At 38.9% G+C, this 13,801-nt stretch overlaps 1 protein-coding gene across 1 annotated transcript in view; it reads right to left on the reverse strand.

The window, feature by feature from the left end:
* Positions 1–13,801, reverse strand: part of DGKQ (diacylglycerol kinase theta) — a 112,185-nt gene that overhangs the window by 68,908 nt on the left and 29,476 nt on the right. The window contains exon 3 of the mRNA XM_067553384.1: positions 2,022–2,121. Within this exon, the coding sequence (XP_067409485.1) occupies positions 2,022–2,121 (100 nt within the window). The remainder of the gene's footprint in view (positions 1–2,021; positions 2,122–13,801) is intronic.

Here is a 13,801-nt window from a genome sequence, read left to right on the forward strand (position 1 = left end):
TGAAAAGAATCCTTCTGAAAACTGCAACAACAAGGTAGTAAGTATGAGATTCCCTAAATAGATGAAAAACCACGAGAGTCCTGTAGCACTTTAAAGACTAACAAATTTAATTTCTGCAGGCATCAGCTTTCCTGGGCTGCAACCCACTTCGTCAGATAAATAAAGAAGTTCTGACAAAGTGGGTTGCAGCCCATGAAAGCTCATGCCTGCAGAAATTAAATTTGTTAGTTTTTAAAGTGCTACAGGACTCTCGTTGTTTTTGCTGTATACAGACTAACACGGCTACCCCTCTAGAAATTAAATAGATGAAATACTTCCTAACTGGACTACAAATTCTGAAGTACAATTCTACCCCCAAAATTACTTGGTAAAAAAAGATATTGTTCAGTTCCACAGTTATTTGTCAATGGATTTTTTTTTAAATGCACATTTGATACGGAAAATGTTGTCAGTTTTGTAAATTCAGTTTGGAAAGCTGGGTTCTTTCTATCCCACACATCACCAGTAATAAAGTTTCTGCAAATCAAATAATGACTCTAGTGAGCTGACACAGGCGTAGCTGATTGGAACATAGCTATAATTCTGTTGGTAGAGTAGAATCTGCAGCTTACTCAGCAAAGCTCTGTTGGCTCTGCAGTACTAATAGGAAGCTGCATTATAATTGGTAGATATGCCTCCAAATACCGAAAAGAGCAGATTTGTTGAGTAAGCAGGGGACAGTTTAGAGAGAGCCACTTTCATAGGAGAAACAGTCTTTAAAAACCAAGATTTTGAAATGACAAGGAGAACTGTTCATGTGCCAATTTCAGCACGGGAGCTTAGGGTCAGTACTGAGCAGACTTCAGGGGCTCTCTTACAATGCACACTTTGATTGTTTAGTTCACAGCTGAAGGACAGTATCTGCAGAAAGGCAGAGGAATTTGTTTGTCAAATACAAAGGAAAAAGTCATCTAATCAAATCTCATCTCAAGCCAGTGCGGTAAGTGCCTCTTCAGTTGTCGTCAATTCCATTTTTTTGAATTAATCAAAATGAAGGCTATCGAAAGAGAACACAAGTTTCATCACCCACTTAAAAAAAATATTTAAAACTAACTTTATAAAGGTTTTTTCTGCTCCCTGATGCTGCTTACAAGGGTCCAAGACTATCCAATGAGACTTTCAGGTTCATTCCTAGTCACTCGTCCTCTTCCCTCCATGCATGCTCACTCCTACCTCTTGTCTCTTCAGTTTCAGCTCCCTTGCCACGCATACTGGGGAACAGAAGTGCCTTACCAACTCGCAAGCTTAACTCCCCGACTTTTATTCCTGAAATGGGCATGTCACCAAGTCATGAACAGCACAGCCATGCATGAGTTAGGCAGGTTGCCCCCAGTAACAGCCAGGGAAGCTTTCAGACCAACATGTTAACAGCACTTTTTAGAGAAAAGCTACCTGGGTATATTTTTAGTGTAGAATTGTTTTACGGATATTATTTTCATATCCCTTCAAGTGCCCTAACCACTATCAACAGAGAGTGGCAGCAAACTGAGAATATGTTGAAAAACCCCCAAAGAGCTGTCCTGTAGAATGTGTTGGTGTTTACTTAAATCACAGTATCTGAAAAGCCTGCAGGGTAGGTGTTGTTATTGCACCAACAGAAAGCTCAGAATCACACTTCTCCAAAGGGAGGAAGCGTGCTTTTGGACCAGTCACTGACCCGTAGCAGTGTCAACAGCCCTGATTCAAGGACCAGAGTAAAATCAGGGGATGCAATCTTCGCTTGGCAAAGAGATTTATGTTTGCATGTATTTTTGTTCCTTGTTTTTAAACTAGTTTGCAATGTTAGTTCAGACACAGAGATTATGGGACAGAACGCAAGTGAAGCAGTCAAGAGTACAAATTAAGCAAGCTTATCTCATGAATGCAAAAAATAAAGGAATTTATCCCAGGGTTATTATTAGCATACATTCTATATCTTTAGAAATACACATATATCTATTTTTGCACAATACACGACTGTGCATATACACATTTTAAATTACCTTCACATCGAAACGCAGGGGACTCTAACTGCTTTCTGCACACAGTGCAAAACTTTCTTTTGTAATGTCCTGGAGGTCCAAAACAATGTGCAACTGGAATCTGCCAATGAAAATATACAAGGTACATCTTTAACAATCACTGTCAGACCAATGACTATTAAGAAGGATTCTAAGTCATTGAAATTTCGTTTTTATACTATACGCTGCAATACATGTCTTTATCCTACGTGCACAAACTTAAAACTTGAAGGAACACAAATTTAAAACAAACACTCTAGTTTTATTATAAATACACAGGCATCTCAAAATTTAAAAAGCGAAACTAGAAAAGGGTGGCTCTAGGGAGGTTCTCTTATTATTTTTATTACTGCAACAGCATCCAAAGTCTCCAATTATTATCAGGATCCCAACTGTGCACATGCACAGACATGGTCTTGCCCTGAAGAGCCCTTGAACAGACAAGACAAATTCAAACATACAAGAAAAATGCCGAAAGATGCATATATTTCCCATTAATAATTTTGTAACAAATTTAAGGTTTTCCTCCGCCCCACGTCTCTTATTCCGTCACAGTCCCAACAGCAACCAACGGACCCTCCTCCACATGGCTCTCCCAAGGCACAAACTGACAATTACCAAACGACCAACTTAGCGTTGCAAAGCCTGGACAGCAAAGCCATCCATGCCAACAGTGACAACAACAGCGTAAATATCCCTTAGTGCAGCGAGGTGGAAGACGACCAGACTGTGGAAATTACTCTGCTGAATCACAAGGAAAGATGTATTAGTATTATTGCGATACTGGAAGCCAAATCTGTGGCTTGGCTCAAAGAGGAATTGCTCAACAGTGATGTATCTCAAGATCCTGTTGCTAAGAGCAGCATTAACGGTTTTATCAAAACATTTTTATTGCCACTGTACTCTTCTTATAAAGTAATGCGACAAAAATCAATTTTTTTCTCTCACACATTGACGAATGCTGCTGAGATCAAGAAGTGCTGGACCACTGGACAAAAGCACGGGTGGAATTTGGTCTTCCAGTACACTAAAAAAAATGCTCCAACTTGAACAGTCATTTAATAGGACATCTCCCTTTTCATGACACAGCTTGACTCTGCTAACAATAACTACCACTGAATCTTATGGCTATCTCTTCTTTAGGTGCAACGATGCGACCAAACAAATATAAGTCACTAAAAACAGACAGGAATGAAAGGTAAAAACAGTAGAAATGAAAAATTAAAAAGGATTCTTATTTATGTCGTTGATCCACACTCTGAAAACAACTAATATTTGAAGTAGCATATTCCTGTCACATCAGTACACCCACACAATAAGATAGAAGCACCAATGCGTCTTTTAGACTTTAGAATTCAAATTACTGGTTTCGCAAAGTTCTGGTATAATTTAGGTTAATTACATTTTAAATTTGCAATTTTATTGTATGCATAATCTGCTTCTTGCATTGAGTAATCCACATACCCTTAATGACAAACTACCACATCACATCATTTATCATCTTCTATTGCTCCATGACAATTAACCATGTCACATTTCTGATTAAAACTATCTGAAGGACATTTGGAGTAACATTTTATAAGGAAATTGCACAATAAAAATAATTTCCAGTAAAAATTTATTAACAGAAACTTTTAGATGATACATGAGATCACACAAATACCACATTTTCAAACTCACTCCAGCAGAGAGGTGCACAGAATTATTTAGCAGAATCTGACTGTGCTCCTTGAGTATTAGGATTTTCCTGTATTTGCTAGCAGCATTCTCAAATTGATTGGAATCACATAATTCTAATCAGCTTCTAAAGGGCTCTCACTGGGAAGTTCTAATATACCAGAAGACAGGCATGATTATGCTAAGCAATTCTGTTCCGGAAATGTTCATGACAAAGGAAGTGAAACAAAGGTTTGTCAGGCATAGAATGGGGAAAGAGAGCCCAGGTGGTTGGATGGGTGCAGAATGATGAGACAGAGACTGATACAAAAATGAAAAATGGGATAGGGAAATGAAACAAACCAAAAGTAACAAACATTTTTTGAAAACCCTAACATGAATTGTTGATCTCCTAATCTGAATGAATTCAGTTGGATCTAAGAGGGAAAGAAGAAAATGGCAAAAGGATTCCCTCCCTAAAGGCAAAACCACAACTGAAACGCTGTACTTAAACATATTATATTAAAACAGGGAAACAGTAACGCTAAAATTAGGAAGATTGATGCATCAAGAGCACTTTGGGCCAGACTGCATCCCCCTTACCTGGTCAGGAATAGCAGTAAGGCCCCGTTACTCCCATGCTTAATTTGCAACTCCAGCCGACGGGGGCAGTGCAAGAGCTGCTCGATTACTATTCCCACAAGAAGATGGGGCGGGGATGGAAATGGGCAGGGAGTAGGAGATCTCCCGTTCCACCACAACTACCCCTCACTCACCCGCTGGAGTAGCTGGCTGAGCTCAGAGGGGAGTAAGCTGCTCCACAAAAGGGGGTGTAGCAGCCTTCCCCTGGCCACAGCATGAGGGGAGCCAGGAAGAAATTGTGACCCAGAGTCACCATTTGTTCTTTGGTCTGTTTCTGGCCTTTGCAGCAACATACCCGCCACCCCTCCCTCTGAGCAGATCGGACGTTAAAATCCAATCTTTCGTGTTTAGTTAATTCACTGTTTTGCTGACAGTGCGCCTCCTTCCTCAGGTGACGCCACAGCAGCAGCAAAGCCTACGCTAAAAGGCAGGCATGTGCATCAAGAGAAAGTGAAGGGGGAGATGAGACAGGCCTGATTATGTCTGTGGTGTTTCTCTTGAGCACACCCAAAACATCCACCTAAACACGAAGAGAAAGCAGGAAAACCCTCTCCCTTTTAAAACAAAAAGGTCACGCTATTTAAAGAGCAGGTGACACTGTGTCATTAAAATGTGACACTGTATGATTAAAATATGACCATGCATATCATTGTTGCTACCACTGTTATATAATTGCAACACATCTTATACAAATTAGCTATATTAATATTGTGCATTAAAGGCACACGAGATAGCTTATATGGTCACAAGGAGAGTTACATTTTTTTGGTTCTCATTAATTACTGAGCTCCTTTTCCAGTATGATGACACTAAAATCAATTTGTACAGAATGATATAGAAACTTTATCCAATAAATGCCATTAAAAATGTCTAAGTGCCTATATAGTACTGACCAAACATCTATTGACACCAAGTACAGTGTTTATACTTATTTCAACTTAAAGGCTGAAATGCCCTTGAATACACAGTTTACTTATGAACTTATTTATTATTTCCCTAATTCTTCATTTCAACATTTTGCTTCCAGCCATAACTGATCAAGACACCTGAGTATTGCCCTTTGGATACTGTCTTGCTGTGTAACTGGCTATTGTCTTGCTGTATTACTTAGTATATAATATAGAAATGCTGCATACAGTATAAACAAACCGCTTTTAGCATCATCAAATGGCTCTGCTTTCAATTAATCTTCAAAGGTCATTTGTTGCCACTACTATAAACACTATCCTTTCCATGATTAACCTTATTTTCTTCTACATTCCTATGGTTTACTGACTATGGCACTTCTAAATTATGTTAAAAATTCTTCCTCTCACGTGGCTTAGATGCAGACTACTGTTCACTGAAAGTGAAATGGAAAGTAATGAGTAGATAGAAACATTAACCAGTATTTATGGTACGAGGATGACTGTTCTGTTTTCAGCTATCTATAGCAGTTGTACCTGCCATTTCTAGTTCTGCTACAGATTTTCCAATTCTCTTAACCTTTGCTCTACAGATAAGTTCCCAGGCATAACTGCTTCTGGCCTCCAAAACACTTATAAACGTATATACCCAGTCAAAGAGTTAAGGCTGTGAAAGCTTTCTTCTGGGGAGAACAAGGTGTTACTGGAATGTTAATGTTTTAAAAATTAACATTAAATTAGATTGTAGGCTCTTCAGTGTAGGGCCCATGGACTTGGCTCTCCATTTCCTTACCCCAAGGAGTAAACTCCACTGAAGTCAACGGCATTACAGTGCTGTGAAACTGGTGACAGGAGAAATCAAACCCCATGTCTTTCAGTTGTTTGCAAAGCGCTTGGCAGAATGGGGCCCTAATCTTGTTTGGTGCCATTGGGAGCTGCTAGAATACAATATTAAATAATGAAAAAAAAGTATGCTCAGAAATCCTCAGCTAGATTCTAACAACGACTTAACATTGCTGCCGTAACAACCACTATCTGCTTTCAAAACAGACTTCCGTTAGTAGCCACATGAAGAACGTTAACTCTGCCTTACTATATATATTTATTCCACAAGTATGGAATTTTCTTGAGTGATATGAAGGGACTTTCTTCCTGAAGGGAAGGCCAGCTGGCCTCACTTTTGTTTAAGAAACTTGGTTTTCGCCTGCGAGTGCTGAAAGTCATCACATCATCATGACAGTCAGTCCTCAGTATGCCAGCGGGGATATCCAATTACCAGAACCGTAAAGGCATGTAAAATACTGTACTGTATTCCCTTGCCTTGTCGTGTTATCTTCTGCCCCACTCCTCCTTTCTTCCTAGCCTCCCTCATGCCTGAAATTTTCATTGAATCCTGAAGTAGAATCCACTCGTAACTACAGGATTCTTCCACTCGTAACTAACCAGCGATCCAGTGTTCCAAAAACATCAACAAAAGCCATATTTCACCCACCTTTTCTATCCTGTCTCTCCTCCACCTTGTGTCTGCCTGTTTGTTAAGAACAGGATTAGTGGATGCCTTTCACATCACGACAGAGTAAAATTAACCTTTTCTTTTTCATCAAAGAAAGGCTTTTCTCAAAACAGAAGACTGATATTTTGACACTAAAAGGAGAGAGACTTTGATAAGGTCTAACTAAGTCTGTTTTACATAATCACTCAACCACAGTTTCAATATAAATACTAGTTTTAATTTCACGTTCTTTCATGAATGCTTTTGGATGTTTGCCAAGTGACTGAGAAAAACCAATGGCTCTGTTTAAAAATAACCCTGAACCTACCTATTACTGTTTAATGTTGGACAGTGAAAGAGTTCATAAGCACCTTTAACTCTTTAGGCCTTTAAGATTATTATCAATACATGTCTTTAACAGAGGAAAAGGATTAGCAAATATTACACATATGCAGAATGGATGAATTAACATTACCTGAAATAACCTCACTCTTGAGGATTTTCCCAACTTTTAAAGGGCTTGATCTCATAACGAAAACAAAAAACCCAACCACCAGTAGAAGTCTACTTCTTCCCACTTTTCCACCACCGTGCACTTTTCTCTTTCAGACAATTTCTAATCTATTATAGCATTTTATTTTTCACCCCAAGATCACTTGGTTACCTTAACAGCCCCTTGTGAAAGATATGAAGGTCTTTTGAACAGCCAGATAAGTCACAGCTATTGGTTCTCCTTTATCCCCTATTTTGTTGAGATGCTCAATAAAATTCTAGTTTACTGGAAGGGTACAAAATATCTTAACAAGATCTCTATCACATCACGCTCATCTAAGTGTTTTATAAAGGTCTTTAATTAATACTTCAACCAATATACCTGATAGTGAAGTAACACTCACTGGTCTAATTCCCAGAATAACCCTCTAGTGCCCTTGTCAAAAAATAGATGTTTGCTATCCTCCTATCTAGAAGCTGACTGTAATACATGATAGCTTACATTTTTTAAACAGATTAGCCACAGAAATGGAAGACATGTCTAAGTCTCCACGACTGTTTTGAAAATCATAGCACCCACACCCCAGTTCCTTCAGAACTCTTGGATGAATGCGTCTGGTCCTGGTGACTACCTGAACAAGAGCTGTGTGTCATAAAAAAGCTTGTCTCTTTCACCAGCAGAAATTGGTTTAATAAAAGATATTACCTTGCCCACATTGTCTTTTTGCTATTCAATTTATCATTTTATTCCAGTATTTCTTATTTTGACATTTCACTCTGACAGTGCCTCACCTGCAAAGATTAATAAAGTCTGGAGTAGATGTCAGGACCACATCCCACGTGTGGGAGACAACTGCACACAAATCAGTTAGCTTCTGTACAACGTTCATATCTGCAATGATTGCTCCCTTGACTCAGTGGTAGTACAGGAGACACCATCCTGCTTCTAATATAGCTAAAGAATTCCTGAGTTTTCATTTTTTGTGTGTCAGTTCTCGCTTCAAATTTTCTTTGCTTTCCTAGTTTCCATCTTACATTTTACCAGGCACTGCTGTTGTTTTCTATTGCCTTCACCTGGTCTGGATTTTTTAATTTATTTTGAAGGGTATATTTGGTTTGAATATCCTCTAATCCTGTATTTTAAATATATTTAATTTTGCCTTGCCTTCCTGCTTTCTTTTTTTGGCTAGGAATACATAGAATCATAGAAGATGAGGGTTGGAAGGGACCTCCAGAGGTCATCAAGTCCAACCCCCTGCTCAAAGAAAGACCAACCCCAACTAAATCATCCCAGCCAGGGCTTTGTCAAGCCAGGCCTTAAAATCCTCTAAGGATGGAGATTTCACCACCTCCCTAGGTAACCCATTCCAGTGTTTCACCACCCTCCTAGGGAAAAAGATTTTCCTTATATCCAACCTAGACCTCCCCCACTGCAACTTGAGACCATTGCTCCTAGTTCTGTCATCTACCACCACTGAGAACAATCTAGCTCCATGCAACCCCTGTTTATGTAGTTGAAAGTCACTATCAAATCCCCCGTCATTCTTCTCTTCTGCAGACTAAACATGCCCAGTTCCCTCAGCCTCTCCTCAAAAGTCATGTGCTCCAGCCCCCTAATCATTTTTGTTGCCCTCCGCTGGACTCTCTCCAATTTGTCCACAACCTTCCTGTAGTGGGGGGCCCAAAACTGGACACAATACTCCAAATGTGGCCTCACCAGTGCCGAACAGAGGGGAATAATCACTTCCCGCAATCTGCTGGCACTGCTCTTACTAATGCAGCCCAATATGCCATTAGTCTTCTTGGCAAAGAAGGTACACTGTTGACTCGTATCCAGCTTCTTGTCTACTGTAACCCCCAGATTCTTTTCTGCCGAACTGCTGCCTAGCCCGTCGGTTCCCAGTCTGTAGCAGTGCCTGGGATTCTTTCGTCCTAAGTGCAAGACTCTGCACTTGAACCTCATCAGATTTCTTTTGGTCCAATCCTCCAATGCACCTTCTGTGACTGCTTTTTTAAAATATATATAAATAAAATTTGGTCTAAAGAACACAAGTAGTGTCCATGCTGAATAAGGACGTTAATTTCACCACATTTCTTGGGACAAAAAGAATGAGTTAAAAGCTATTTCTGGTAAAAAGTCCAATGCTTTTCACATAAAATTTTGAAATCAAACAAGAATCTCTGCTGGAATTAACATTACAAAGGGGTGGGAACATATCATCAGAGAGGAAATGGATGAATAAATATCAAATTAGTTAATATAACCAGTACCTAGAATCTCTATTGTGGCTGATGCAAAGGAAACAGTATAAAACTGTACATTACTTCACTGTATCAGAAGCAAATTTATTCCAACAGGAAAAGAGAAGAGCAAAAATCTCATGAAGTCCACTAGGGACCTCACCTTACAGACCTAATTTACTGGAGAAATACTCAGCCAGTACGACCATTGGCACTAGAGAAAGTCCTCAGACAGATGCATCTTGAACATGTACATTGTGTGTACACGTTATGCCAAGAAAATAGTAGTTAAAAAATAAAAGATTCATGTTGATATTTTAACCTGCATATTTGCTAACCTTCAAACATTTGACTAAAATTACACATTTAACTTTTAATTCAATTTTTAATTAAATAAATTAATAAGTAATAAAATTAATCAGTTGAGAATTTATTTTTTAATTAAAAACTAACTTTTTATTTGTTGCAGGATAATTAAATTCACAATCATAAACCCACAACAGCAGTTTTGACTGTTGTTACAACCTGCAACACACTACCCCCTACCGACACTTCTTGCTAAAACTGACACAAATGGAAAATCTCCTAACTGAAAACCTGCCCGGCTTTTGTGGAAGTCAGAATTAAAATAAAGTGAGACCGTATAACTGTCCTTTTTAAAATCTGTAAGCCACCCATCTCATACTCCCAAAATGTTTATGTGAGAGGGAGAGAAGAGTTTTATAACCAGGGTCAATAGCTGTGATTCATACAGAGATTGAACTCCCCTGTCCATCTATTTCCCTACCTTTTAAAAGGCAAAAATGAATATATACAAAAAATTCACCACCTAAAAAAATAAAAGGAAGTGCACTCATTTCCACCTCTAAAATCACATCTGTATCTCACAAGAATAATATCTGATGTCCACTGATATTTAGAACAAACACAATTATTTTAGTGCCTTGCCACCATACTAACCAGTCTAATCTTCAGAGCTAAGCAGAGGCAGGCTGGGTAATACTTGGATGGGACACCTCCAAGGAAAGCCTGTAGCATTGCAAGGAGTGATTTTGATGATTCAACATGTACTATTCGTCTCCCTGAGTTGTAATTGAACCACCTCCTTTTCATTTCTTCCAGCATCTTCTGAGAAATACAACAGCTGACAAACAGAATCAAATCAATTGTGCATTGTTGGAGCCAATGGGGAAAAAAATCAGGTCAAGAGACAAGGCCAACTACCTCCTTATGAAGTCACAGGCCCCTGGAAAGCAGTATTGACTCCTTTCCCCACTCCATCACCTTAACCTGTAATCAGGGCAATAAATCTATCATTTGTGAAAAAGAAACCTAAATAATGTAAGCTTTCCCAGTGTTCAAAGGGACATGGTCTCTGGAAGGAAAGTTAGATTTCTACTTACTAGGACGACCAAATGGTGCTCAGCCAAGCAAAACTCATGGGAAGGAAAGAAGGAGAGGCTATATTCACCAGCTTAAATGGAAAATGATTGGTTGTTAAACATCCACGCAAGACACTAGTAATCTGAAGTAATAATAGTGACATCTCTTCCATAAAACAGTCAACAGCAAATTCTGGTCTCTGTGCAACATTTTATGGGAACTATAGTCTTTATTTCTCAGTATCTGAATCAGCAAGAAGAAAATTAAGACCAATATCCCATATGCAAGCAACCAATAACTAATAAATTCTAAACTAATTACTAGACAGAAAACTTGAAGCCTTAAGATAGACTTGCAGTTCTAAATCAGTATATGTACCATCAAAAACTGTAGACAGGGGTCTATTGCTGCATGGTTTTGCATAGCTACCCTAGTTTTATACAAAATTAATACAATATTGTTGGATTATAGCAGTTTTCAGTCCACATACAACTCCAGAAATAGATATTTTGGGTAATAATTCCATTAAACACAACTACGTTCAGAAAACAAAGTACTACATGTACCCAAATTCTCTAAAAGCAAGCATTTCTAACAGAAAAAAGCAAATTCTGGTCAGGTATGAAAATTTTCATGAGACAATCATTGAAAAATGGTTCTCTGACGATTTGATTTAACATCAAATGGAACACTGTCACAGATGGACTTTAAAGGCTGTTGTCTGTTCCAGATAAAATCCAAGAGATTAAAAATGTAATTTATGTCATAAATTTAATACATGAAGAGAAACTGACAGGAAAAATCTCCTCCTAATACCGCCTCATAACATCAGAGCTTTCCATAAAGAACCCCATGTAAATAATCTGAAAGGACAGTGAAGGATGCAAAAATAAATTTTCCACATATACTCTAAACCATCATTAGTTATCTTGCTTTGTTATGTTTTTTAATTGAGAGCCAAATTCAATATTTACTTCACGTAGATGGGACACAAAACAAGATCCCCCACATGGCAGCCTTCAAGTGCACAGCGGCCCAGGATTAACATAACTTGGACAACCACACCAAGAAAACAAGCCTGCTCCAGTTACTTCCAGGCCATCTTACATTTTATATAGTACCTTTTGACAAGAAGGCTCTTTGACCCTTTACGGCTAGGGACAGGCAACACGGACATGGGGACAATTGAGAGAGTGGGAGAGCAGCCAGTTGGTAAGAGGCATGTGGCACATGCATTTCCAAGCAAGATGATCATGTCTCTCCCTCTCAGAACCGGAACTAGTTAAACGTTATTTCATTGATCTGTGACCCGCTCCAAGCTCGCTCACAAACTTATCCGTCTACCATGATGCAGCTGACGCAGCTGTTGATTTACAATGCTGTAATATCTGACTCTTTGCAGCGGATGACATGAACAGCAAAATAAAGAAAGCGTGTAGCCTTTGTAAAAGTGTCTGTTGTTGCAGCCACAGGTCAACGCATCTAAACAAACAGGATCTGGAGCAGTACTTTCCAGCCCAGAGGCCACGATCCACAAGCAGGTTCACCGTAAGTGCCCGGTAAGTCATAGCCCAGGAGTTGGAGGGGAAAGTAGCAAAAGTAGCCGATGGACACTAGGATCCAAGAGTGAATGAAGGAGACAAGTGAGTTCTTCTTGGCATCCTTTTCTTGTTGCCTCTCCCTCCCTACCCAGTGCCAGCCACTCCTACCAAGAACCACATCCACACATCCCCCACCAAAAACAGCCACGGGCTCTGCCATGACCCCAGTCTCAGCATCCTGCTCAATTCCTGTGAGCATGGTCTAGGTTGCATGAGGTGTAAAAACTTACCTAAGGAAAAGTTCAAATCAGGCAGAATAGGTGGGTTGTAATGACATTATATAAGAACTTGCAGAACGCACCCAAGATATTAATATAAGATGATGCTGGCTCTCCCTCTAAAGGTTCCCAAAAGTATCTGATTATCTTCTCAGTAAGTATTACATTATGTCTCTTACACCTGTATCAACATCGCTTTGATTCACTGAGATTGATTTAACGACAGACATCTCTAACTCTGCCAGGTTTTCCTTATTTAAAGGTTTTGTACCACTTTACACTTCACCAGGCATGTTACTGCTCCCATCTTCACATTTCCATCATCCTCCAACTTCACAATACCTTTTCATGACTTTCTTCATTAGTATTTAATTTGAATCCATTTTAAAAAATGTTTATTCATCCTTATGTTCTGCAGGAACATGTTCCTGAGAGAGAAGTCATGTGTGAAACAATCATGCTGCAGTACCAAAATTATAAAGCACCCAGCTAGGGTTCCAAAGAGGTATATGCCTTCACACAAGGATTTAGAAATATTAACAGCAAGTTAAACTCTAAAAATACAAAACAAGAAAAATCAGAAGGTGAGTGTGCCCACTGCTACAATTAAGACTGAAAAAGGGGCGCATACAAGCAAAAATTTTAAGATGCATCAATCTACAGAAGTCAAAAACGGCTCCTTCATTCAACAGTGAGGGAGTGATGAGCCTTGGCTGAAGTGCAATTACTGTAAAAAAAAAATGTGGTAACGTCCAAAAACCTTGCTCAGAAAACCACGTATGAGAGTGAACTGTACTTATATGCCTTATTTGAATCAGTTACCACATTCAAGTACGGCAATTCTTCCAGGCAATGGCACACCATTAAACCACTTCAGTAATCTTTACGGAATGCAAATCATTTTTCAAGGCAGTCTGTGCATAACCACCTGTTAACCACCAGGCAGGTTTCGAAGGACTTAGATTTAAAACTTTTGTCCTGGAAAAGGTGTAAGAGTTTGAAACAATGAATAATATATTTAGCTTATATTAAAATTACTACATTAACAAGCCAGTATATTTTTTAAAATTAATTTACTAATGAGAAAGATATAGCAAATAAACTTGAGTCACTGGCTAGGTAAAGTATATCA

The sequence above is a fragment of the Emydura macquarii genome, unplaced genomic scaffold, assembly GCF_026122565.2.
Source record: "Emydura macquarii macquarii isolate MOO-44397 ecotype Brisbane River unplaced genomic scaffold, CSIRO-AGI_Emac_v2 contig_1451, whole genome shotgun sequence".
NCBI classification, from domain to species: Eukaryota; Metazoa; Chordata; order Testudines; family Chelidae; genus Emydura; species Emydura macquarii.